At 36.3% G+C, this 24,376-nt stretch overlaps 2 protein-coding genes across 2 annotated transcripts in view; both read right to left on the reverse strand.

The window, feature by feature from the left end:
- Window positions 1-2,978: 2,978 nt before the first annotated feature.
- On the reverse strand, window positions 2,979-3,479 carry LOC150098779 (SCAN domain-containing protein 3-like). Its single transcript, XM_090405752.1, has one exon. It carries the CDS (start codon window positions 3,477-3,479, stop codon window positions 2,979-2,981), a length of 501 nt encoding a protein of 166 aa, XP_090261878.1.
- Window positions 3,480-8,882: 5,403 nt separating this feature from the next.
- Window positions 8,883-24,376, reverse strand: part of LOC150098780 (GATA zinc finger domain-containing protein 1) — a 58,737-nt gene continuing 43,243 nt past the window's right edge. Inside the window, exons 3-4 of the mRNA XM_090405352.1 lie at window positions 18,479-18,659; window positions 8,883-9,139 (exon numbers count right to left, since the gene is read on the reverse strand). Of these exons, the coding sequence (XP_090261478.1) occupies window positions 8,946-9,139; window positions 18,479-18,659 (375 nt within the window). The 3' untranslated portion in view covers window positions 8,883-8,945. The remainder of the gene's footprint in view (window positions 9,140-18,478; window positions 18,660-24,376) is intronic.

The raw sequence follows: 24,376 nt of genomic DNA on the forward strand, positions 1-24,376 counted from the left end.
TGTCCCATCATTCTTGCAAATTGTGCTATGGTAGTGCTATATAACACTAAAGCCACTGTAGCTCACTTGGTATTGACCCTTTGGTTAGGTTCAAAAACCTGAGTTCAAGTCCCATCTAGGATATAAAGACCTATATCAGGACTTTTCAAAGTGAAGGTGAGTTAGCTGAATTTGAAGTGCTACACAATGAATACACACACACACACACACATATATATATATATATATATATATTTACATTTTAAGAAAATTCAATTTGAAATCTGTTTTTTTTTTTTTTTGGAATTCTATAAAATTGCCTATTATTGTAAGACATTACACGAGAAATTAAGAAAATTTTACACAATTCCTGCATCTATTTTCAAACTGTTCACTTCCAAGGGTGTAGAACATGCACTCACTTAGCAGTGGGGAAGGGGAAAGAAACAGTGGTCAAAGACAGCAGAAATGGACAATTGAAACATGAGTGGAAGAAAATGTCAAAATTAAATTATAACTTATGCAGGGACAAATAATATCAGACTCGTGGAGCAGAATATAATCTTAACATTTAATTTTCACATTAGTTGTATATACAGTTCACTGATATTAGAGGACCATAACTGATTAACAATTGCAAGACTAAAAATGTATGTTTTCACCTAGTACCAGGCTATGTAATAATAGTGAAAAGTTGTCTGCTCTAGCAGGTTCTGTCTTTCCTTCCGCAAAATAATAACCCAAGCTTCAGAACACATGCAAGTTTTCTAGTGTTGCTGTAATCATCTAAACTGCTTGTGAGTGAGTAATGAGCCTTCATGCTCAGATTTTTGTAAAAAATTTAGTACATAATATGCAGTGACATTTAGAATTTAGTCAGTCAGTTCCAAATTTTTTTTGGTATCACACATAATTTTCATTTATTAATTAGTCTTTCTACCATACAAGTCCATTTTTCCCCATCGTCATCCAACCTTCTTTTCTGTGGTTTCCTCCCCCAATCTAATTTTTTTTATTTAAATCTTTCAATTTTTCTACATGACCAAGCAATATGATTCTCTTAATTTCAATAACTTACATAGATAATACATATCCTGATTTCTTATTCTCCAGTTTCCTATTTTCGTTTGTGTGTGTGTGTATATATTCCTTGAATATATTTAAGAAACTTCTCTCTTAAAGTTTCTGCTTGCCTCTCTGATAATTAATAATTCTGAACAGCATATTGCCATCACAGTTGCCAAGATTGAAATGCCAAAGGTTGGATTCTCATAAGTTCTTGGGTCAATTTTGAAGCTTGAGTTTCAAATAACATTGGATTCTTAATATCCTTTCATCTCTTTTCCAGGTACCACGGTTTGGTTACTGATCACATTGCACTGGTAAATACCATTTACCATTATTTTGTACATAACACCTTTATCATTTTTCATTAAAACAGTTCTTGTTTTTATTTTGTACATAACACCTTTATATGATGAGATTAAAAGCCTTTCAGCAAGAACAGACTGAAGCAGATGAGCATGTTACAAAGGTATGATAGTAGGGAGCTGAAGAGAGGAGCAATGATTATGAATGGCATGATAACTATGCAAAACAAGACGCTTCAAGTATGTGGATGTATGCAATAAGTTTGAAGGTAGGAAGAGAGCTGTCTTTTGCAGATGGTTTGCATTTAAGTGAGAATAGCAATGTAAAAACCGGGTACTAAGATTAGTCAAGGAAACAAAAATTAGATATTGGGACTGTAAGCAAGCTACAAGGAAGGCATAAGATAAAGGATGAGGGAATGAAAGATACGGAGTGACTGAGATGGAACTTGATCCAAAATCAGTTGCTAAAGGAGGATGAATAAAGTATGGGTGAAATTGATAATCGCAGAATTATGCAGCTGAGAAAGAGCATTATGGAGGAGATATAAAGGATAGGGTACCCCTTAGCAGCATGAATCCAAGGCACAAGCTAGAAAGGCAACTAGTGTGCTAAAAGAGAAATTGGCACACGAAAGGAGACTGGCTGAAGCACCAAAGCAAACCCTAGAGCAGCAGTCGCCAATCTTTTGAACCTCACAGACCACTAAACTCGCAATTTTGAATCCTGCGGACCACTAACATGAATTTTTTTAAAAAGGTACAAACGTATAAAATAATGATCATAAAAGTTGCATTTTATTAATATGAAATGCAATTGTTTATTTATAACAAAATTATTAGTGTGATATATGTTGCTACTTGTTTGAAATAAGTTTATGGATTCTTGGCTCCAATGATGTCGCTGTGAGACGGAGAGCCGTTTCTATTTCAAGCTGACAGCGGTATTTGTTTTAATTGCTGTAACAAATGAGAATGTCTTTTTACACAAATAGGTTGTTGCAAATGGAATCAAAATTTTGATGGCTTTTTCACTCAGCACTGGGTATTCACTTTTTATGGAGAACCAAAAATGATGTCTTGATGAGGATGAGTGGAATTTAGCTTTGAGACTGTCTTCAGATGATAGATCTAGGCTTTCTTTTTCTTTCATGCTCAAATTGCTATCTTCAATTTTGCTGAAAATGGATCCATTATCCACATATTGTCATGTCTGGGGGTCCTCTTCCTTTGGGTAATAACTCCCAAAAGATTCTGTGAGCTACCGTAAGTGCTGTCGAACAATGGTTATTACCTGTCGGTTGACATCCTCTTCTTTCATATACTCATCAAGATTCAGGAACATTTGCAGATCTTCTTCAGCCAACCGTGTTTGCCACAGCAATATTTTCTTTTGAAATGCATCCATTTTACCTCGCAGTGTGAACACGTCCGTAAGCTGTCCTTGCAAGAACGTGTTTAGCTCGTTTAACAGTGAAAAAATATCTGCCAGGTATGCAAGCTTGGCTAGCCAATCATCGTCGGACAAGAGATCTAGGAATTTCAATTTATTTTGTTGCTGGAAAAATAACTTGACTTCTTGGTGCAAGTCGAACAATCAGGTTAGTATTTTGCCTCTCAACAGCCATCTCACCTCAGCGTGAAGGAGATGAGTATATTGGGAGCCCATTTTTCTTCACAAAGTGCCCCAAATATTTGAGAATTGAGCACTTTGTGCCGAATTTCATTTACAATTTTAATTACATCAGAGAGTACTTCGTGCAGTTCTGGAGACATTCTTTTCGCTGCAAGTTGCTCACGATGTAAAATACAATGAGTAAACAAGATGTCTGGGTGTCCAACATCTTTCACTTTTGTAACAACTTCTGAAAGATTCCTGGTCATGTTTGCAGCACCAACTGTGCATATCCCAACACATTTTTTCCATTCAATACTGTGTCTCAGTAAATAACCATTAAGTGCATCGAAAATCTCAGAGCTGGTTGTTCTACCCGGCAAGTTGAGCGAACAGAGGAGTTCTTCCTTTAGCTCTCCTTGACACTCAAACCTCACAAAACAAAGAACTGCTTTTTTAGTTATGTCTGTTGAATCGTCGAGTTGAATTGAATAAAACGTTGAATTTTTCACCATTTCCATCACTTGATTTTCAATATCTTCGATTCTGGGCTTCACAGTGTTAGCGAAGATAGGAATTACTTTCAGTCTCTAGACAGCTGTTTCCCCAAAACCTCTTCAAAGGCTTGTAACAAGCAAGGCTTAATTAATTCTTCTCCAATCGTATACGACTTTTCACAATTTGAAGTGCAATCAAATAAGAAGCTTTATTAGGGACTACTTATCTTCAACAGTCATTTTTGCTAATGAACTTATTTGCTTTTGCATACTTTCACACATCCTTTGAAAATATTCAACTGGCTTCTTAGCTAAATCTGAGTATTTTGACTGCAAGTGCCTGGCGAGTTTCGAAGGTTTCATTGCATACTCTCATGACACAAAGCGGCTATGGATCCAGTTTACTTCGAGGTTCTTGAATAAATCCAAACTTCAAGTAGTCCCTTATTTCTTGAAACCTTGAACGTTTTCTTCTCTCCATCTCCTGTTGTAATGTCCTTCCTGATAGTGCCTGGTGGGGGCTTGAGAGGCTCTGATTCATTGATCAACTCACAGTTATGCAAAGTATTACCAAAGAAATGCAAAATGCTTGGTTGCTTTTTCTCACTCATTATGGGTTTATTTTATTCGAATCTTAAACCAACCAAGAAATGACAGTTATCAAACTCAAGCTCTTCGATGCCATTAAATATCATACTGTGCAAAGTTAAAATAAAAACATCACTGGTCACTTACCTAAGAAGAGTATCGTGAGGAATAAATACCAGTATAGTATTGACAGACGATAATTGAAGACAATCTGTATTCACAGGGGGTTTGATTGTTGTGATGGAACACATGCGGCACTGAAGCTTGGCACAGGTGTACTAGCGTTCTCAAGCCATGCCGCTGGTGGCCCAACAACAAAAGCGCCCCTAGACGAAAATTGTCAACGATCCTGTGTCGGTGTCCAAATTTCTCCATGGAGCACCAAAATTTTACTGCAGACCACAGATTAGCAGCCTCTGCCCTAGAGAATTCTAGTCATGGTGCTAGAATCAGAAGGAAAAAAAAGGTGAATAGGAAAGACTGACTAGAGATGGAACACAGGTCACATCCACAGAAAATATAATGGAAATGTTCAATAAATATTATGTTAGTATATTTCATGTAAGGCAAGGGTGGTTGGGAGTGGTTGAATAACAATGACAGTTTGGGAATGTGAAGTGCACAGAATTTTAAACAAGCTTGATGTTAATAAGGCACTGGAATTGAATGCAATATCACCACATACATTAAAGGTGTGTGTAAAACAGCTGGAAGGATATGAATGGAATCAGAAAAATGAAAATAAAGAAAAATAATGCTACCACACAAAGAAGAATCCAAGTTAGTGGTTCCAACTATATTGGATGTAGAAGTGTAGGTGTTAGAGAGGCTGGTTAGGGACAGAATGCAAACCTAGACTGAGCCAACTTGTGTTAGTAACTTGGTTATATTTTGCTAGCTTGGCTGGCTGATTTTTTTTTACATAAATCACTAAAAATAAAAAAAATTAAGCCTGCTAATGATACTAATGTGTTACAGGTTTACAACCTTTCATGGGTAGGAGTTGCAAAAAAAAAAAAAAAAGGGGGAGGGGGGGTTGAATAGAGGATATGCTTATATAGTGATTTTTTTTTGCTAAAGTGTTTGATAAAGTATCACATGACAAACTACTATTAATGATGAGGATGGATGGCTGCTGACAGGAGGAGCCAGAAAGTTGTGTATGGGAGTGCATTGGCTTGAAAAACAAAGGTTGCAAGTGCAGTAATAGGGTGCTGGTCTAAATTCACTGTTGTTTAATTTATACATATATATATATATATATGTTAAAGATGCCAAGCTATTTTAAACCTGGTTTTACTCCATTTCCCAAGTAAGCAAATAAACACATATTCCATCCTTTACCACGAGTTGAATAGACTTGTAATACATGCAGGTGCAAACTTCACTTATTTGTCTGTTTGCTTACTTGGGAAATGGAGTAAAACCAGGTTTAAAATAGCTTCGCATCTTTAACATATATTATACCCAAGGTAAAAAACTTTCTACATCTATCTCTCATCCTGAGATTTTTATTTAATAAGGTCAAAGCACTTTATGGTAACTTGTTTTGGTAAAATACTTATAAGCTCTGTATTACTTAACCTTGGTATTTCTAAGCCTGGCTCCCACTGATGAGACCTCAATAAAGGTCGAAGCCAGTCTGGGTAGTGGACCCTTGCCTTTAATGCATAGCATCATACATCTCCTCAAGGAGATGGGCTTTGCATTAAGGATAAATATTAAGAATAGTGATCAGAGCTTATTCCACCCTTTACACGAGTTGCCTAGACTTGTAGTACTTTACGGATCACCTAGACTTGCAATACATGTAGGCGCAAACTTCACTTATTTGTCTGTTTGCTTACTTGGGAAATGGAGTAAAACCAGGTTTAAAATAGCTTCGCATCTTTAACATATATTATATATTATACCCAAGGTAAAAAACTTTCTACATCTATCTCTCATCCTGAGATTTTTATTTAATAAGGTCAAAGCACTTTATGGTAACTTGTTTTGGTAAAATACTTATAAGCTCTGTATTACTTAACCTTGGTATTTCTAAGCCTGGCTCCCACTGATGAGACCTCAATAAAGGTCGAAGCCAGTCTGGGTAGTGGCCCCTTGCCTTTAATGCATAGCATCATACATCTCCTCAAGGAGATGGGCTTTGCATTAAGGATAAATATTAAGAATAGTGATCAGAGCTTATTCCACCCTTTACACGAGTTGCCTAGACTTGTAGTACTTTACGGATCACCTAGACTTGCAATACATGTAGGCGCAAACTTGACTTATTTGTCTGTTTGCCTACTTGGGAAATGAAGTAAAACCAGGTTTAAAATAGCTTGGCATCTTTAACATATATTATACCCAAGGTAAAAAACTTTCTACATATATATATACACACATATATATGAATGATATATTTTGAGAGGAGATATTCAATTGTTTGCTGCTGATGCTAAATTAGAAACAGCAGTGGCAAGAAGCTCTGATGTCATGTTACAAGCTACTTGAATAAGTTGGTACTTTGGGCAGAAATTCATATATATATTTGGATTTCTGTTGACCAGAAAATCAATCTAAGGGTTATATTGGAGGAATCTGCTCCAGGAGGTAGAGGAGACAAATGATCTGGAAATCTTTGTGGACAGTGAAGGTTCAGGGGACACACTCAGCAAAAATTGTAAAGGTTACCCCTAAAATTGCTGCTATAATCCAAAGAATCCCTGACAAATAGGAATTAGAAAATGAGAGTCCCACTGCATATAAGGCAGTAATCAAACCATATTTGGAGTTATTTTGCTCAGAAATTTAAGTATGGCTTGGTACGGTCAGCTGATTATATGGACGATAAGAAAACAGAGTGCAGAGTAATCAAGATTTCTCAAGACTGAAATATTGAGAATGAGGACAGATTAAGGAAATGTGACCTGCAGAACTAGATAGAAGTAGTAATATAATTGAAACATATAAGATGGTGATAGATGCCTTACTGATATTTCCCTGTATCAGTAGATACAGGAAAATTATTGACAGGGTAATATGCAATGAGAGAGAGAAGTCATATCTAGAAACCATACAAAGGTCATGTAAGTAAGGAAGTGAAAAGGAGATTTTTTTTAATATGGTGAGTGAATGAAATGCATTGCCAGAGTGAATGCTCCAATGCTCAGTGTTTTCAAGGCAAGGTTATTTTGGTTTGTGTGCATTTGGCCACCCATGGAGGGTATAAATAATAAGCAGTAGCAGTTATATTCTCACAAATACAAAGATCAATATCACCTCATATATATATATGCTACCTCAAGGTAGCATTTGATACCTAATTTATATATCCCATTGAAAAATGTGAATGACAACTATGTGAACCAACAATTATTGATCAAACTGATGAGGGAAAAACTGATTATAACTTTCTTAATGCTATGCTCAATTTATTTTCATACTATTCTGCAGGTGAACATATCCATTTATGAAATAATCATACTGTTAAACTTCATTGTCAATAAGAAGTATTTTGAACTTATAATTATCGGATTAGGACCCTGCAATTTAGGCATTACCTTCCCCAAATTCCATAATGGACAAATTAAAGACTATGGAAAAAACAGATTCACATAGATAATTTTAATGCATATCTGAAGTAGCATAAAGGGTTTTCTTTGATCTCTACAAGAGCAAGGTTCTCTCCATATAACCTGGCCCACCTACAATGCTAATGTGCTAAGGGTTTCAAATCTTGGTTAGGACTGTTCAAAAAAACAAACATTCTTCAACTTTTGATAATCCAATTGTTTTCACACACTTATCTGCACACAAATTATTTCAGACAGAGGATGCCTATGAACAGCAAAATTCTACTATACATATTTTTCTGAATTTTAGGATTCAGTCTTCTTGAAGAATAAAAATTTATTTAATTAACTTGGTTCTGTAGTTATTTAAGCTTTCCTCTAGAGTTCCATAACAAACTGAACTCTCTTAAAGTGGTTCTATCCATTTAGTAATTCTTTCAGAAAGAATAATAACATAGATTGCCATTAATTTTTTTTAATATGTTGGATCCATAAGCTAAAATTGTACTCCATCCTTGTTCTCAATTGTCAGACTGATTGGATTCTATGTAATTCAATCAGTTCCTCATTATTGCCTTTAACATGTTCATTGCCAACCACGCGATATCGTGTGATGCGAGTCCTTGTCGAGCGGCCGGTCACGCGTTATCGCGTGGACGTCGCTAACTAAATAAAATAAAAAAATTTGGCCACCACATGAAATTCCAATTTTCAGCTTGGCAATGAAAGTGTTAATCTGTTCAAAGACATCCTATTCAACACTTTTGGCTAATTCCACAATACCTTTCACTTCAAGAGAATCCTGTGAAATCAAAATGTTTGAGCCAGTTTCCATCAGGATGCATTAAAAGTTGAAGGTTTTTATATCTCATCATTTTTTTTTTTAGTTGGCAATAGTTTCAACAGTGTCCTGCTCCAGCCAACATTCATTAATTCTCTATACCTTTGATCTCTTTAAGATGTTCCTAGATGTGTACAGCCTTCTTATATATGATAGGAACTTTCCAATAAGATTGAGCTTCAATGCAAATATGACCTGTTTTTAGGAGAGATTAACTTAAATGTACATGAGAAGCAACATGATGTCTTCATTCTTCTTAATGATATAATGAACGATGCTCAGTTAGCGTCTAGCCAAATAAACAACTGCACTTTAAAAGTGAAAACCTTGTTTCTTCTTAATGAGCTCACTATTCCATCTACATGATCTGTGTCTATGTAACATTTAATAAGGGCAAAAAGTCTCAAAGAAAACCTGATATCACTTGATAAATTAAATTTTAAAAATCTTTAACATTCATTAATCATAGTTATTTTACTTATTAATATACAAGATTCAAGATGTTCCAAAAACAGCTTCCTGTGTAGGAAGTGGTTTGATCTGAGGACCAATTCTTGTCCATATAAAGCAGCTTTCAGGCTTTGTAGAAATAGTAGGATATGGTGTGTTTTTGGCCTTATAATAATCTGATGGAGCATGACAAACAAATTCCATACAGTCCAGTTTTCTTGGAATATCTTCTTCTGGTCCTAAAAAATACACATAAAATGTACTCTTTCTTTCCCCCTCTCACTAACTGCTAAATATATTTTGCATTTTAACATTGAAATGCATTTCAAAACTTTTCATGTTAATCAGCACAGAATGATTATTTATCAGCAAAATACTTAAATTATCTAATTATCCAGAATAATTTTCATTTAACAGACAGTTCTCAATGTATGCAATTATGTTCTGCAAACCTTACATAACTTGGATTTAATCTACCTCAACCATTAATCACACCCTACTACTCACATGTTCACAGTTTGTGTATGCAGTGACACATTTAACATCTTTTAAAGGTTATTTTTCTTAGTTTCATTCACAAGATGCACATACAAATTAGATTTCAGTATGTATAATTAATGTGAAGTAATATATAATTAAATAAAATATGACAAAATAGAAAAGAAATGTTGCTGGTGAAGACATGACAATCTATGAGCTAGTTGTATTTTTACAACTTATTGGTTAAATTTTAAAAAAAGTTGCTAAATTATAAAGATGGAAGCTCGGCAAATTTGTTTAAAATGGGACAATCACCATATCGATGTATTAACTGGTTTAATGAATTACTTTCTAGTGAGACTTTTGTCTATGAGAAGGTAAGAAAGAGACCTAAGGCAGACAAAATAGTGCTGTCTACCTGCACTTCTTTCTTTTACAACATATTTCTTGAAAACTCATGCAAACATCCAGTTGTTATTCTCAAAGATATAAAATACACAGATTTAAAAACATTTTGCAAATCTGTACATAGGTTACACTTTGGGATACTTCCAAGATTAATCTTCAGGAGAAGAGTGAACATAACTCAAGTAACCAGGTCTTGTTACTTGCAAACCAAAAAAACACAGCACAGAACTGCCACTGTTAAGAGGAAGACCTCGGAGTAGTTCTCATAGCAAAGGCATAAAGACCAATGTATTATCAAGAATGAATGAACTAGACACACCAGAAGATACTAACAGGCCAATAAAGTCGTTCATAAGTGAAGGTCAGAGCTGTAAGGAACTGATTATTCACTAAATGAGGTTTCTGTTTCTCATTCAAATATCCTAGTCCAACTCAGAACTTACTTCCATCTGTGCAGAGTTCAACGTTGGTAGAAGGACTGCAACAAAGTGAAGATACAGTAATAGAAATCGAGGAACCCCAGGCAGTGACATCTTTTGACAATTTGCTCCAAGATACGATGTTAATTCCAGTTACAAATATGACGCCTATTCTTAATACCACTGAGTTAGTTGAAACTCAACCAAATAACATAGAATCAAGGTCATGTGGAGATAGCCAAATATTAGTTCCTTGTTCTGTATCACCTGAATTAGCTACTTCTTGTCAAGTTGCACAAAGTATGATAGATATTGAACCTGGTAGCTCTCTTATTACCTGGAATTGCAGTTTTACCTTTTGCCAGTCCTTCACATCAAGGTGATAGTAGTAGTAGTAGTTCCATGATGATGATGTCTTGGGATATATCCAGAGTGCCTACTGCTGTTGTGCCAAGCGGTCATAAAGCACATGATCAGCAGCTTCAACTGCAAGGTCAGAATGTTGCTCAAAAGATACATTAATCAATTCATTATCCTTGGAGATTTTTGTACATTTTTTTACATGCTGCACAACTAAAATTAACCAAAAGCATCATGTTAATGAGTAAATGGAGTAAAAAGGATTGAGATGGGATGGGAGAGGAGTGTTTGGGTGTGAGGAAAGTTGTAGAATTGTGGTAATGTAGAGGAAGGAACTGGGGATGGTATTGAAGAGTCACATCAGAAGTGATTTCTTATGTTTACTAATGCCAAAAGTATTTGAAATAAGGGGAATGAAACTGTTGCATTGATTGATTGAGTTTATTCGCCACAAAATTGTAGGCATAAGCGAGACATGGTTAGATGAGGATGAAATCCTGACAGGAACAGAGATGAATGGATATGATATTTTTCATGAAGACAGACAGGGAAGAAAGGGAGGAGGAGTACTGTTAATGGTAGCAAATAAGTTGTGCCCATCTAAGATAGATTTGCAAGGTGCAAATAGTAGCCACGGTTTGAGGCAGTATGGTGTGAGATAGAGGTGAATAGGATAAATATTTAGTTGGGTGTTGCTACAGACCTGGTAATATGGAGGCTAATGAGAAAGAAATATATAAGCAAATTAGCCTGGTTAGCAAGAAATGAATGATCATTATGGGTGACTTTAATTACAGTAATATAGAATGGAATCAAGAGACTGCATCTGGGGGCAAAGAAAATGAATTTCTGTAGTTTTTGAGAGACAATTACCTTAGGTAGTATGTAACAGATGGTACATAGGGATCAAAGGTATTGGATTTTTTCATCTCATCAAATGATGTTATTATAAAAGAAGTGTTAAATCTTCCACCAGTTGGTGAGAGTGACCATGAGGTGATCACTTGCAAGGTGGCCAGTCATTTGAGGACTTCTGTTAGAAAGGAATGTATGTGGAATTACAAGGGTGGTGATTATGAGAAGCTCAGGAAACAGCTTGCGACAATATCTTGGAATGAGGAACTGGATGAAAAGATCAATGCTGCTTGACCCTACTCAAGAATGTACACCAAATGTCTAGAACAGTGGTCGCCAAAGGGGTCGATATAACATTATTAGGGGTCTATTCGGGCTCAGGGGTCGATAGAAAAATATAAGACATCATTGTACAGGTAATATTTAATTCGGTTAACTTGGATTACCTCCATCCTGAATGACAACGCAATTAAGAGTGAATCGTGGGAGCAGTGACATGAATAGGACCTGTACGATGGAGCAAGGTCATGAAAATAGTTACTGAGACCAATCAAGTAAGCCAAAATGATGTATTTACCAATAAACGGATGTTGGTGGTTCCTACTCGGCTGGAGCGAGATTGCAACACGTGCGTGGTTCTTATTTACTTATACTTACACGTATCGATCCCAGTCTCATTTTGCGCATCGACATACAAGTGAGTGTTAATGTTCTAAAATTCATCAACATACATATCATAATTCAATTGTTATTCATTCACGAACTAAACTTCTCTATGTTGAAGAATTGAGCAGGGCTGGTAGTAATACCAGTGATATTAATACCCAATAGTTTATTAATATCACAGTTTATTAATACCAGTGATATTACTAGTAATAGTAGTAGTAATATAATAATATATACTATGTTATACATACAATAAACACTGTAACTATAAAATAAGCAATCTAAAAACTCACAAGCATCTTTTTTGTTTGTCCTATTATAATTACGTAATAGTAAAATAGAGGGGGTCGATAAAAAGTCAAGAAACTCTTGAAGGGGTCGATGGTCAAAGAAGTTTGGCAACCCCTGGTCTAGAGGGTAAATAGAGCAGGTGTGAAATGGATGAATCAAGACAATCAAGTAAGGTATGCAATCTGGAAGAAGCACAAGATGAATGATTATAACAACAGTTACATGAGAAGTACAAAGACCAGGTGAGGAAAGGGACTCTCTTGATAACAGTAGCAAAAGGGAAGTATGAGCAGCAGTTAGCTAATACTGCTGAAAAAAAAAAAAAAAAAAAAAAAAATCCTAGAGATATTTTTCAATATATGTGGCCAGTAGAAGAAAGAATAATTATGGAAGGATGGCATTGATTGGTGAAAATGGAGGAATAACTACTGCAGAGGATATAGTTGAGGTATTTAATGAGCAAAAGATATTTCATTCTTGTGAATGTGACATCATGCAGAACTTGAATGCAATGTGAAAGGAGCAGGAACTGTTAGTAAGTGAGCAGGAGGTATATATGAGAAATTGAATAAACTTTATGTTAATAAGGCTGTGGGACTTGATGCTATTTCACCATGCATTTTGAGGGAGTTAACGGCTTTTACATATCTTTTTAACATAAGTCTTGCACTGGATCAAGTTCCAAAGGAATGGAAAGAAGGAAAAATTGCTCTGATTCATAAGGGAGGTGATAAGAATTATATAAGGCTTTGAATTATAGACTAGTCTGTGTGTCTGGAGTTAAAGTGTCAGAGAGGTTAGTTAGGACCAAGATTCAGAATTGGGTTGACAACAGAAAAATACTGTTTGGTGACTAACATGGGTTTATTAAAGGAAGATTGTGTTTTAGCAATCTGCTTACTTATTATAATAAGGTGATAAATGCATTGGATAAAGGTGATTGCATACACAGTGAATATTTAGATTTTGCAAAGGCCTTTGATAAAATGCTACATGGAGTTAAACAGTAGATTAGTCCACTGGATTGGAGATTGGCTCTGATAGGTATAAGCAAGTTGACTATGGAGGAGTGATATACCATTACTAGTGGTATGCCCCAAAGGTCTGCTCTGGTTCCATTGCTGTTTAATTTGTAAGTAAATGATATTGGAATATGGTGATATGCAGTTGTTTACAGATGATGCAAAGTTAGGGAGAACTATCAGGAGTAGCATGGATGTCGTGGCTATGGACAACGACCTAAAATTTCGAAGATATATTGCTAAAATTGTGAGGACAGCACAGCAGATAATAGGAATGATGTGGAGGGCACTAACTTGGAGAAGTAAGGATGTTATGGTTCTCTTATATAAAGCTTTGATCAGGCCACATATGGATTACTGTGCACAGATATGGTCACCTGGTTTTCAAAAAGATGAAGATGTATTGGAAAGGTCCAGAGATGATTGACTAAGGTGGTTTCTGATATCTGGAATGTTGAGTATGAAGACATTGAGAAAGTGCAAGTTGCAGAAATTGGTGGATAGGAGGAGAGGGAATTGATTGAGACATATGTTATTACCAGATTAATGTGTGTGTGTGTGGGGGGGGGAGGTTTGCACAGAATAGGTGAAGACAGAGGGAGAGAACAATCAATTTTAGCAACCAAATATGGCTGCAGCCACTTCACGTCTTTAATAAGCAACGTGGTAGTATTTCACCAGATGATGAAAGATGTCTATCACCTAGAACAGGGCTGTCCAACCTTAGGTAATCTTAGGCTGCATTAAAAAAAAAAATATATTTATCCAATGGCCACATCACAATGCATATGTAGTAATTTGGTGAGCAGCAGCGACACAACCTCGATAGCTGAACAAACGAGCTATTGAGTTGCTCACGTTCCCCGTGAGCACCCGGAGCATGTACGTTGGAACAAAACAGTGTAAGAACGCTTCTTTAATACATCTAATATTTGCAAAACAAGTGAGTATATTGAGATAATAAAATAACCAATATCAAGATTAGTGATAGAATTAAAATATCTAATATGCATTCAGTTCAAATTGCTATTTTATTTTTTCGCTCGTGAAAATTAAAACTCACAGGCAGGCCACAAAAAATTGCACCACAGGCTGCATGTGGCCCGTGGGCTGTGTTTTGGACAGCCTTGATCTAGAGGTTTAGTTTGCATTTCCTCCAACTAGGGAAGATGTGCATTTGTGGTGCACATCTGGTGTGCAATGCTCGCCAGAGCCCCGTTTGTGGAAACAGGCTTACTGCTGGAGGGTGGGGAATGACTTGACTGCAAGAGGCTATATATATTGTGCATCAACAGCCCTTTAACTATTTAGGTATAGAGACCACGTTTCTAAACACAAATAGATTTGTTAAAATAAATAATATAACTCAACAAGTTGCATAAGTTGTCAGACTTATTATCAGGGTACAAGATCTATAAAATCAGTCACAGAAACGAAAATTCAAGTCACAGCAGAGAAAGCCTGCAATAGCATTCTACAGGGTGTCCCAAAATTCACGCAAGAAGTAATTTTGATAGAAAACACAGGTTTTTAATTAAAAATTGTAATTTCTTATTGATTCATAAAGTATACAGTTATAAGGTTATGCATGGAATAGCATATCGGGTAAATGGCCTCCACGGCTTTGCTGGCACATACGCACTCTTTTGTCAAATTTTCCATGACCGTTTTGCATAAATGTGGCTGAATTTCGTTAATACAGCGCTCAATTTCCTCCTTCAAGGTGTGGGTGGTCGTGGGCTTGTTGGCATAAACCTTAGACTTCAAAAAACCCCAAAGAAAAAAGTCCAACAGTATTAAATCACATGATCTGGGTGGCCAATTCTGATCACCAAAACAGGAAATTACACGATCAGGAAATGACTCATGCAGTAATTGAATTGTTTCTCGGGCTGTATGGCATGTGGTACCGTCTTGTTGAAACCACATGTCGTCCACATCCATATCTTGCAATTTAGGCACAAAAAGCTGGATTATCATGTCGCGATAGCGAGCACCATTAACTGTCATTGCCTTACCAGCTGCATTTTTGAAGAAGAATGGACCGATGATGCCTCCAGCCCAAAATCCGCACCAAACAGTGACACGTTGTGGATGCATTTGTTTCTCAACAATCACTCGTGGATTTTCTGAACCCCACATGCGACAATTTTGTTGATTAACGAAGCCATCAAGATGAAAATGAGCCTCATCGCTGAAGATGATTTTGTTCGAAAAATAAGCATCCACTTGTTGTTCCATAATCCATTCAATGAACTCACTTCGCTGTGTGTGGTCAGTAGGCTTCAGTTCTTGAGTCAATTGAACTTTGTTAAGCATAAAGATGCAAATCTTTCGTGAGAATACGCTGTAGAGAGCTTCTCGAAATGCCCAATTCAAGACCACGGTGCCGAATTGATGTTCCTGGACTCTCAACAACACTCTCACGAACTGCTTCGATGTTTTCTGTTAAACGACTTGTTGAAGGATAGCCAGAGTGTATAAGATCACTAATTGATCCAGTTTCCTTGAATTTTTTAATTAATCTTTTCACAGTTGATGAAGTTAAATCACTATTCCGACCATATTTTGTACGAAAATTGCGAACTGTAGCTGCCAAACCTTCATTATTTTTAAAATATTGCTCAACAATGAAAATGCATTGTTCTTTCGTGTAGCGCTCCATTTTTAATAACCCTGAACTGTCAGCTGTCACGATGTCTTTTTTTCTCGTTGACAACACTTTACTGCACAAATGGCGCTAAATTTAAATCTTGCGTGAGTTTTGGGACGCCCTTTATTATATAAAGTTCTATACAGATGAACATTTTTTTTTAAGGATCTGGAGAACAAGCGAGGTCATGGTTTAGTAATCTACTTTATTACAATAAGGTGACAGCAGCATTGGATGTGGGAGATGGATATACAGTAGTATACTTAGACTTTGTAAAGGCTTTTGATAGATTATTGCATTCTAATGTACTAGTCTAATATCTAACCCCATCTGCTCTAGTTTGACTGTCACGTTATCAGATTGGCTGTCTGATAGGTATCAACAAGTTGTGTATGGGAAAGCAATATCCAAGAAGATGAAAGTCACTAGTAGTGTGCTTCAGGGGTCTGTTTTAGGTTTGTATGATATTGGGGAAGATTTGAATGGGGACATAGGCATTTGCAGATGATGCAAAGTTGAGACAAACTATGAGTAGAACATATGTCATGGCTTTAGAAGACTTGAATTGACTGAGTTAAACTCAAACTGGAAAACAAAAATGGGATGTAGAATTTACTCTTGGTGGGGATACATTATTGGAGGTGAAGGAAATAAGAGATCTTTAGGTGATGGTGGATAAGGATCTAAAATTTAGAGGACATATTACCAAAATTGTGAGGACAATACAATGATAAGAGGATGCTGACTTGCAGAAGTAAGGAGATTCTGGTTCCATTGTATAAGGCTCTGATTAGGCCACATATGGACTACTGTGCACAGATCTGGTCACCTGGATTTCAAAAGGGTCAAGAGATGTTGGAGAGGGTCCAGAGGTTTTTGACCAAAATAGTTTTTGATCTCTGGAATGTTGACTATGAAGAAAGGTTGAGACAATGCAATTTGCAGAGTCTAGGATAGAAGGAAGAGGGGGCGATATGATAGATGAACAAGTTGGTAAGGGGTTGTTATAGGATTAATGTTGAAGAGGTTTTTCATAAAATGGTGGGAGACTGTGAGAAGCAGGTTTTTTTTTTTTGCATAGAGAGGTGTGAATGATTGGAATGCATTGCCTGAGAGCATGGTGTCTGAAGAGAATTTGAATGTGTTTAAGGCACAGTATGATGAGCTGTGTGTGTGTATGACAAAGGGACCTCTTAGACGAGTCTGACTCGATGGAGTCTTTGGATAATAATAATATCACTTTCAAACCACACACCCAATTAGCAACATTCATCCATTCTCCTAAGGATCAGCTTCATCATTTTGCACATACTGAAGTGTATAAAGTTCCTTGCGACTGCAACTTAGCCAACTTTAAACAGACTCTTAGATTTGTTAAAATCTGCTTTGAAGAATATAAAAACTGTCTGTAATTATCTTTATGTTAAATTAGGACTGCCAGAACATTCCTTCAAACAGGATTAAGTGGAAGATAAAAATTGTGTTGCTATAGGTCTGACAGACTATTTTTAGAATCAGCATCATGTATAAACTACTCCAACCTCAACAAATACACTGTATTAATTTGCAAAAAGATCTGAGACTATATTTAGCATGAATTTTCTGAATTAACTTGATTTTTATCTGACTCCTTAGGGTGCATTGTTAGGAGATTAGTTCCTTTTCAGATACAATTTGAATTGTTTCTATAACTTTTTTTTTAATGGGCTCTCACATGAAAGGGGTTTTTTTTCTTCTTTTTTTAGTAAAAAACCCTATAATACATGTGTTCCCGCAGTGGACATAGAATTTTTTTTCTAGTTTTATTAATTTTTATAAAACTAGAAAAAAAATAGCAAGTGTACCTACCACTCTCCAACCAACAGGTTTCAGGCTTAGATCCTGCCATGAGCATGGATGTTTGTGATCGTCTTTAGGTAGGTGATGAATTTCATTGTCCAGTGTGAGATCATTTCCCCTCTAATTGGAAGACTGAAGTGGCTTGATAATGGTCCATGTTTGATCTCTAGAGCAGATTTTTTGTATTTTTATTTATTTTTTACAAAGTGTAGAAAATCTGCTCTAGAGATCAAACATGGAACATTATCAAGCCACTTCAATCTTCCAATTAGAGGGGAAATGATCTCACACTTGACAATGAAATTCATCTCCTACCTAAAGACGATCACAAACATCCATACTCATGGCAGGATCTAAGCTTGAAACCTGTTGGTTGGAGAGTGGTACATAACTACTCGGCCAACAAGGCTGGTGACCATAAGTGATATGTACCTACTACATTTATAATTTTGTGCTCCAAAGATGTTGCCAGAAATAAAGCAAAATATCAGAAGTTCAATAAATTATTTATTTAATTTAGAAATAATAACCAATGGCCAAGGATATCTATACTTTATTATCAGCAAGATGAAAAAGTTGACTTACCTAGAACATAACTAGATGGATCAAAGTAGTCTTTAGGACTAGACATTGTTGGAAGAAGCCATGTTATCACTGCACTTTTCTCACAGTACTGATCTTGAAGTAAACCTCTTAACTGTGCATAGTATACTCCTCCCTCAACATCCACCAAAGAAACTATGTCACCTACTTGATAATATATACCCTATATACAAATACAATATTGCTTATCTATTTGAAGGGGGGGGGGGAGAAATACCAAATAAAATCAATACTGAAACATCCTGAAAATTTTGAACCCTACATAAAATGAATCATACATAAAAATTAAATTGTTACTAATATTTTGCTAAAAATCTACATAATAAGGAAACTAAAAGATAAGAGATATACAATCAAAAATAACATAAATGCAAGCATTTCAAACCAACAATATAACACTGATACATTTCCAACCTTCAGCATTATCATATGCTCAATCATGTCGCATTGGTGAGGGTCATATACTCATTGATTTAAGTTAGCCTTATGTAACAAAGCTCCGCAGGATTTGATTTGGAACACTCTTTCAAAACCATGCTAATCCAAGAAACTAATCTATTATCTTTCATTGAGTACTTTGATATTTTACTCAGAACAATTTTAACCAAATAAAAGATAATTATTTCTAATTATTCTGATATACTCACATGTCACATCTATTTTCTGAAACCATCAGAGCAATAATAAAACATTAGCATAGAAAACAAGTGAACTGACAGATTCACTTGCACTGTACTCGACTAGCTTTAATGAAAAGATTAGTTACATAAACTGATGCAACAATCGTTATGATCTTCTATACCACAAGACAATACAACTGACAAATTTCTGCATGAAACAGATCAAGCCAGTCTTCAAGAGAACATAAGAAAAAAGGAAGTAAACCAAATATTTTAATGTGTGTACAAGTCTGGTTTATTTTTCTTATAGACCCCGAATGTAAGAATGAAGTTTCTACATATGCTGTCTAAAGAGAAGAAAGAATAAAGGTGATATTATTATTATAGGATTCTCCAGGGAGTCAGAAAACTCATCGTGGGAGACCCTATATTGACAAGTTAGTCATTATTCACACATCTATCGATACATCTCCTTAAACTCATTCACTCATGAAGCACTCACAACCACCTCTGGCAATGCATTCCACCCATTCTCCAACCTCCAAGCAAAAAATCTAGTTTAAACATCCATATTAACTAAGAAATATTGCATGAGAAAAAATAGACTTGATGTGTTGGAGTTCCAATAGCATCTACAAAGCATTAGGTATGATTCAAATGGATCAGCTTTTTGTTGGTATGTAACTTTTGAAATGGATGATAGTGAGATATAGTACAGATATACCTGTGTTAGTTTTCTTTCTATATAGAGAAATCTGCAGATTGCGATGTGACTCTTAGAATGAGAGCCGATCTAAGAATGAGAGATAATTGTTGATTTTTATATCCAGGGTAAACGGAATTCTATGCAGGAATGTTATGAAAGATGATTTCTAATTCTGCTGAAAGAGTTTCAAATATGAAAATATTATCCATGAAGCACGACTACATAGAGGAATAGGGATAAATATGCTTTAGATGCACTCCTTAAAATGTTGCATGTAGCAGTTTGAAATTAGGTAAGATCCCACTGCTGTTCTTTGAACCTCTCAGCTAAGTTTTTTTTTTTTCCCTAGCAGGTGAAATATCCAACATTAGTTGCAAAGTCAAAACATTTAACAATCCCTGAAAGAAAATCAGTTATCAATAATTTCAAACTACAATGTGAAATTACATCTAAACTAATAAAACATCCATTGTAGAAATCTTGTTTTTAAGATCGTTACAGTTTTGAATGTGAGAAGGAAATCTGACAAATATAATGGTAAAGGTTCTAAACTTTCATTAAACATTCATATAAATGTATAATCAATGTTTATAAATATACACACACACACACACACACACACACACCAAACCATGACTGATGCAGTTTAAATCACCATCACTGATGAGAAGAGGATATCTCTGGGTCTGTTGTTTGCATACTGCCAGAAAAGTGCCTTTGATTTTATCACTCTCTGCTGCATAAGTTGTGGTGTTAGGAAGTGTCCAGGTAGAACGATGACAGGCTCTCATCCCCAGGTCATCAATTAGTACACATGACATTGTTCTCTGCAAAACATTCATCTCTTGCAATATCACTTTCTGCATTCTCACAGGATTACAGTAGAGGCATGCCTTGACAGCCCTCACAAGCTGTTGCTTTCTAATGCAGCATGGTCACCCTGTTCTTTGGCAGTCAGATAAGTCTTCTGTATCATTATAATGGTTAATAGTCCATTCAAAATCTACAGGATTCGCTAATCTAATTTAATAACAATTGGTGTGAATATGGCCTCCTTCGATCAGTTCTCGACTCCCTGGAGGTCTCTCTTAATAATAATAATAAATTCAGTATTGGAATCAGCAATAGAAAGACAGACTATGAAAATAGGCAAAAACATTGAAAACATCAGCTGCATCCTGAAAAAACCTACAGAACAACTTAAACATTTTAGCTATTGAGGCAATCAAATTGTGAGGTACAATTCGAATTGAGGCAGGTGTTTTTAGTATATTGAAAATAACAAGTGTCAGCATTTCAACCTTGTGAAGCGTTATAACATCTATGTGGTTCTCACAATCCCTCCACTGCATGTTAACCCATTCAGATAGACAACTCTCTCTCTACTGAATGTGGGATGCACACAGCACCACTAACAGAACCAGGCATATACAATTCTGGGCAGTGTGTGTGGGCATCAGAAGTTGTAACAGTATTTATGGCAAAACTGTGTATAATCACAGTTTCACAATGCAATCCATATGTATAATCACATTCATATGAATTTATATGAATTCACATAAATATAAGTTATTTTTGAGAAACAGCAATCAAGGAAAGGAAGGAGTTGTGATAGCATTCAATGCTAAACATGAAAATAAACTACTTGAAATTGAGTGTGGCTAATTTCAAATTGGGAATTGGACAAATGAAAATTATATGCACCTATAGTATATTACATAGGTACACGGAATGTCCGGGGTTTACAGATGGGTACTCTTGAGATTGTCTGTAAAGAGATGGATAGGTATAAAATTAACATCTTGGGAATTACAGAGACCAGATGGAATGGAGAAGGTCACTTCAAAAGACAGGATGGTAAGCTAGTTATTTACTCAGGTGGTGACTCAAAACATCATGGGGTAGCTGTGATACTGAAGACAACTCAGGCAAGAAGCCTTCTTGGTTATAACCCCATTAATGATAGGATACTCTCCATTAGACTTAAGGCTCAGCCTACCAATGTATCAATTGTGGTAGTTTATGCACCCCACACGGATAGGCCTGAAGAAGAGAGTGAAGAATTCTATGAAAACTTGCAAACTGTTTTGGACTGCCTACCAAGGAGAGACATACTGTACATCTTAGGAGACTTAAATGCAAAAGTGGGAAAGAGTATGAGAGTCAGGCCGGAGTGTGGCATGTTTGGTCTGGGTGAACGTAACACCCATGGTGAAAGACTGTTGGAATTTGCCCGTGCTAACAGATTAGTTATTACCAATAACTGCTTCCAGAAACATCCATGACGGACCTATACTTGGACATCCAACATTGATAGGTCAAGGCACCAGATTGATTACATCCTGGCTCTCCAGCGGTGGAAGACAAGCATCTCTGATGTGCATACTTGTCCTGGAGCAGATTGTGGTACAGACCATCAGCTGGTAAGAGCCAAAGTAAGATTAAGACTCTGAAGACTTCCAGGTCAGGCACATTCCACTAGATTGGATGTTAGAGTAATTCCTAGTGGATTCACAGAAGAAACATCAACTCGGCTGGATGATTTTTGGAGACCAATGAGGAAATCTCACCAGAAATGCTTTGGGAAGGAGTCAAGATGATAATACAGGATACAGCGAAGACGTATCTCGGCCCAATAAGAAAACCAAGAGACCCATGGATATCAGATTCAACATGGGAACTAATCAAAAGAAGGCGGTTGGAAAAACAAAGAGACACAGGGACCGAAGAATACAAGAGATTGCATAGAGAAATCAGAAGAGCCATCAAGCAGGATAAGGAAAAGTTCTATACTAATAAATGTGAAGAAATAGAGTTCCAGATGAGAAGGCATAATTATAAAAGGATGTTTTATTTAGTTCATGATTTAAAGCACAAGTTCAAGCCTAAATGTCATCAAAGACAGGAATGGATCATTACTAACAGAAGAGTTGGAAATCAAAAACAGATGGAAAGAATACTGTGAGGAACTGTACAGCAGAGTGGATAAAGAAAATGTGGAGTCCTCCCACCAAGAAAATTTTGATTTGGAACCTTCTCCACTTAGGCATGAAGTTGAAAGAGCAGTTAAGCAGCTCAACAGCAATAAGGCCCCAAGTGCAGATGAAATCCCAGCAGAGTTAATTAAGGCCACAGGAGATGGAGGGATAAGAGTGTTTCATAGATTGATTACAAGGATATGGGAGACAGGATCATGGCCTAGAGACTGGAAGAAGCCAGTTTTCATACCACTACACAAGAAAGGTGATATGAAGGCATGCAAGAATTATAGAACTATTAGTTTGATATCTCATGCAAGCAAAATTTTATTAAAGATCATGCTAAATAGGATTGAGGCCAAAGTTGAGGCAGAGATGCTCGAGGAACAAGCAGGTTTTAGGAAAGGTAGGGGCACCAGAGATCAGATCCTTTGCCTTAGACAGATCATAGAAAAATATAAAGAATTCAGACTCCCTCTGGTAATGTGTTTCTTAGACTACTCTAAAGCATTTGACTGTGTTGAGCATGTGAAACTGTGGGAAGTAATGAAAAGAATGGGTTTTCCTCAACACACTATCAGGTTGATAGCTAACTTGTATAAGGAGCAAGAAGCCACAGTAAGAACAGATGCTGGATTGACTGACTGGCTTCAAGTTGGAAAAGGAGTTAGGCAAGGATGTTTACTTTCTCCTCACTTGTTTAGTATATATGCGGAGGACATCATGCGTGAAGCATTGGATGAGCTCAAGACAGGAATTACAATAGGAGGTAGATTGATCAGTAATCTGAGGTATGCTGATGATACAGTACTCCTTTGTAATGACATGGAAGAACTAGGATTAATTCTTGACAAAGTTAACAAATTCAGTAATAACAGAGGACTTCAACTCAATTGTAGCAAGACAAAGATCATGGTTCTCAAAGGAAAAACAAACAGAGAAGCTCTTGAGAAACAAATGTATCTTAATGGAAAAAGAATTGAGGAAGTCAGCAAGTTTGAGTACCTGAGATCCATTATTAATGTGAAGAATTGCTGTTCAGAAGATGTCAGAAAAAGGTTAGGAATGGCTAAAACAACAGTCAGAGACCTGTCTAAAATCTGGAAGGATGGATCTATCTCCATGGGAACAAAGTTGAGGATTTTGGATGCAGTTGTTTTTCCAACAGTGACTTATGGATGCGAGACTTGGAACCTAAAGAAGTCAGATAAGAAACGGATATCTGCTTTTGAGATGTGGTGTTACAGAAGGCTGTTGAGGATATCATACACTGAAAGGCGTACAAATGAATGGGTGTTAGAAAAGATTAGTAGAACTTAAGGCTCCTTAAGGATATTGACAGAAGAAAATTAAAATATTTTGGACACATAGAAAGGATGGAAGGAGGACTTCTCAGAACAGTAATAGAAGGTAAAGTTCCTGGAAAAAGAGGCAGGGGCAGACCATCAATGAGATGGATGGATGGCATGTGTGGAGTGACTGATCTTCAGAGAGCTGAGGCTGCCAGAAGGGCAAACAACAGGACTACATGCCGAGGCCTAGTGTGGATCATCATCGAGCATCGGAGTGACCATAC

The sequence above is a fragment of the Typopeltis vanoorti genome, chromosome 15, assembly GCF_054136105.1.
Source record: "Typopeltis vanoorti isolate ZY-2024b chromosome 15, IOZ_Tvanoo_1.0, whole genome shotgun sequence".
Lineage (NCBI taxonomy): Eukaryota > Metazoa > Arthropoda > Arachnida > Uropygi > Thelyphonidae > Typopeltis > Typopeltis vanoorti.

Coding starts and splice junctions, on each gene's coding strand:
- LOC150098779 (XM_090405752.1), bottom strand. CDS start 3,479: ATGGTGAAAAATTCAACGTTTTATTCAATTCAACTCGACGATTCAACA.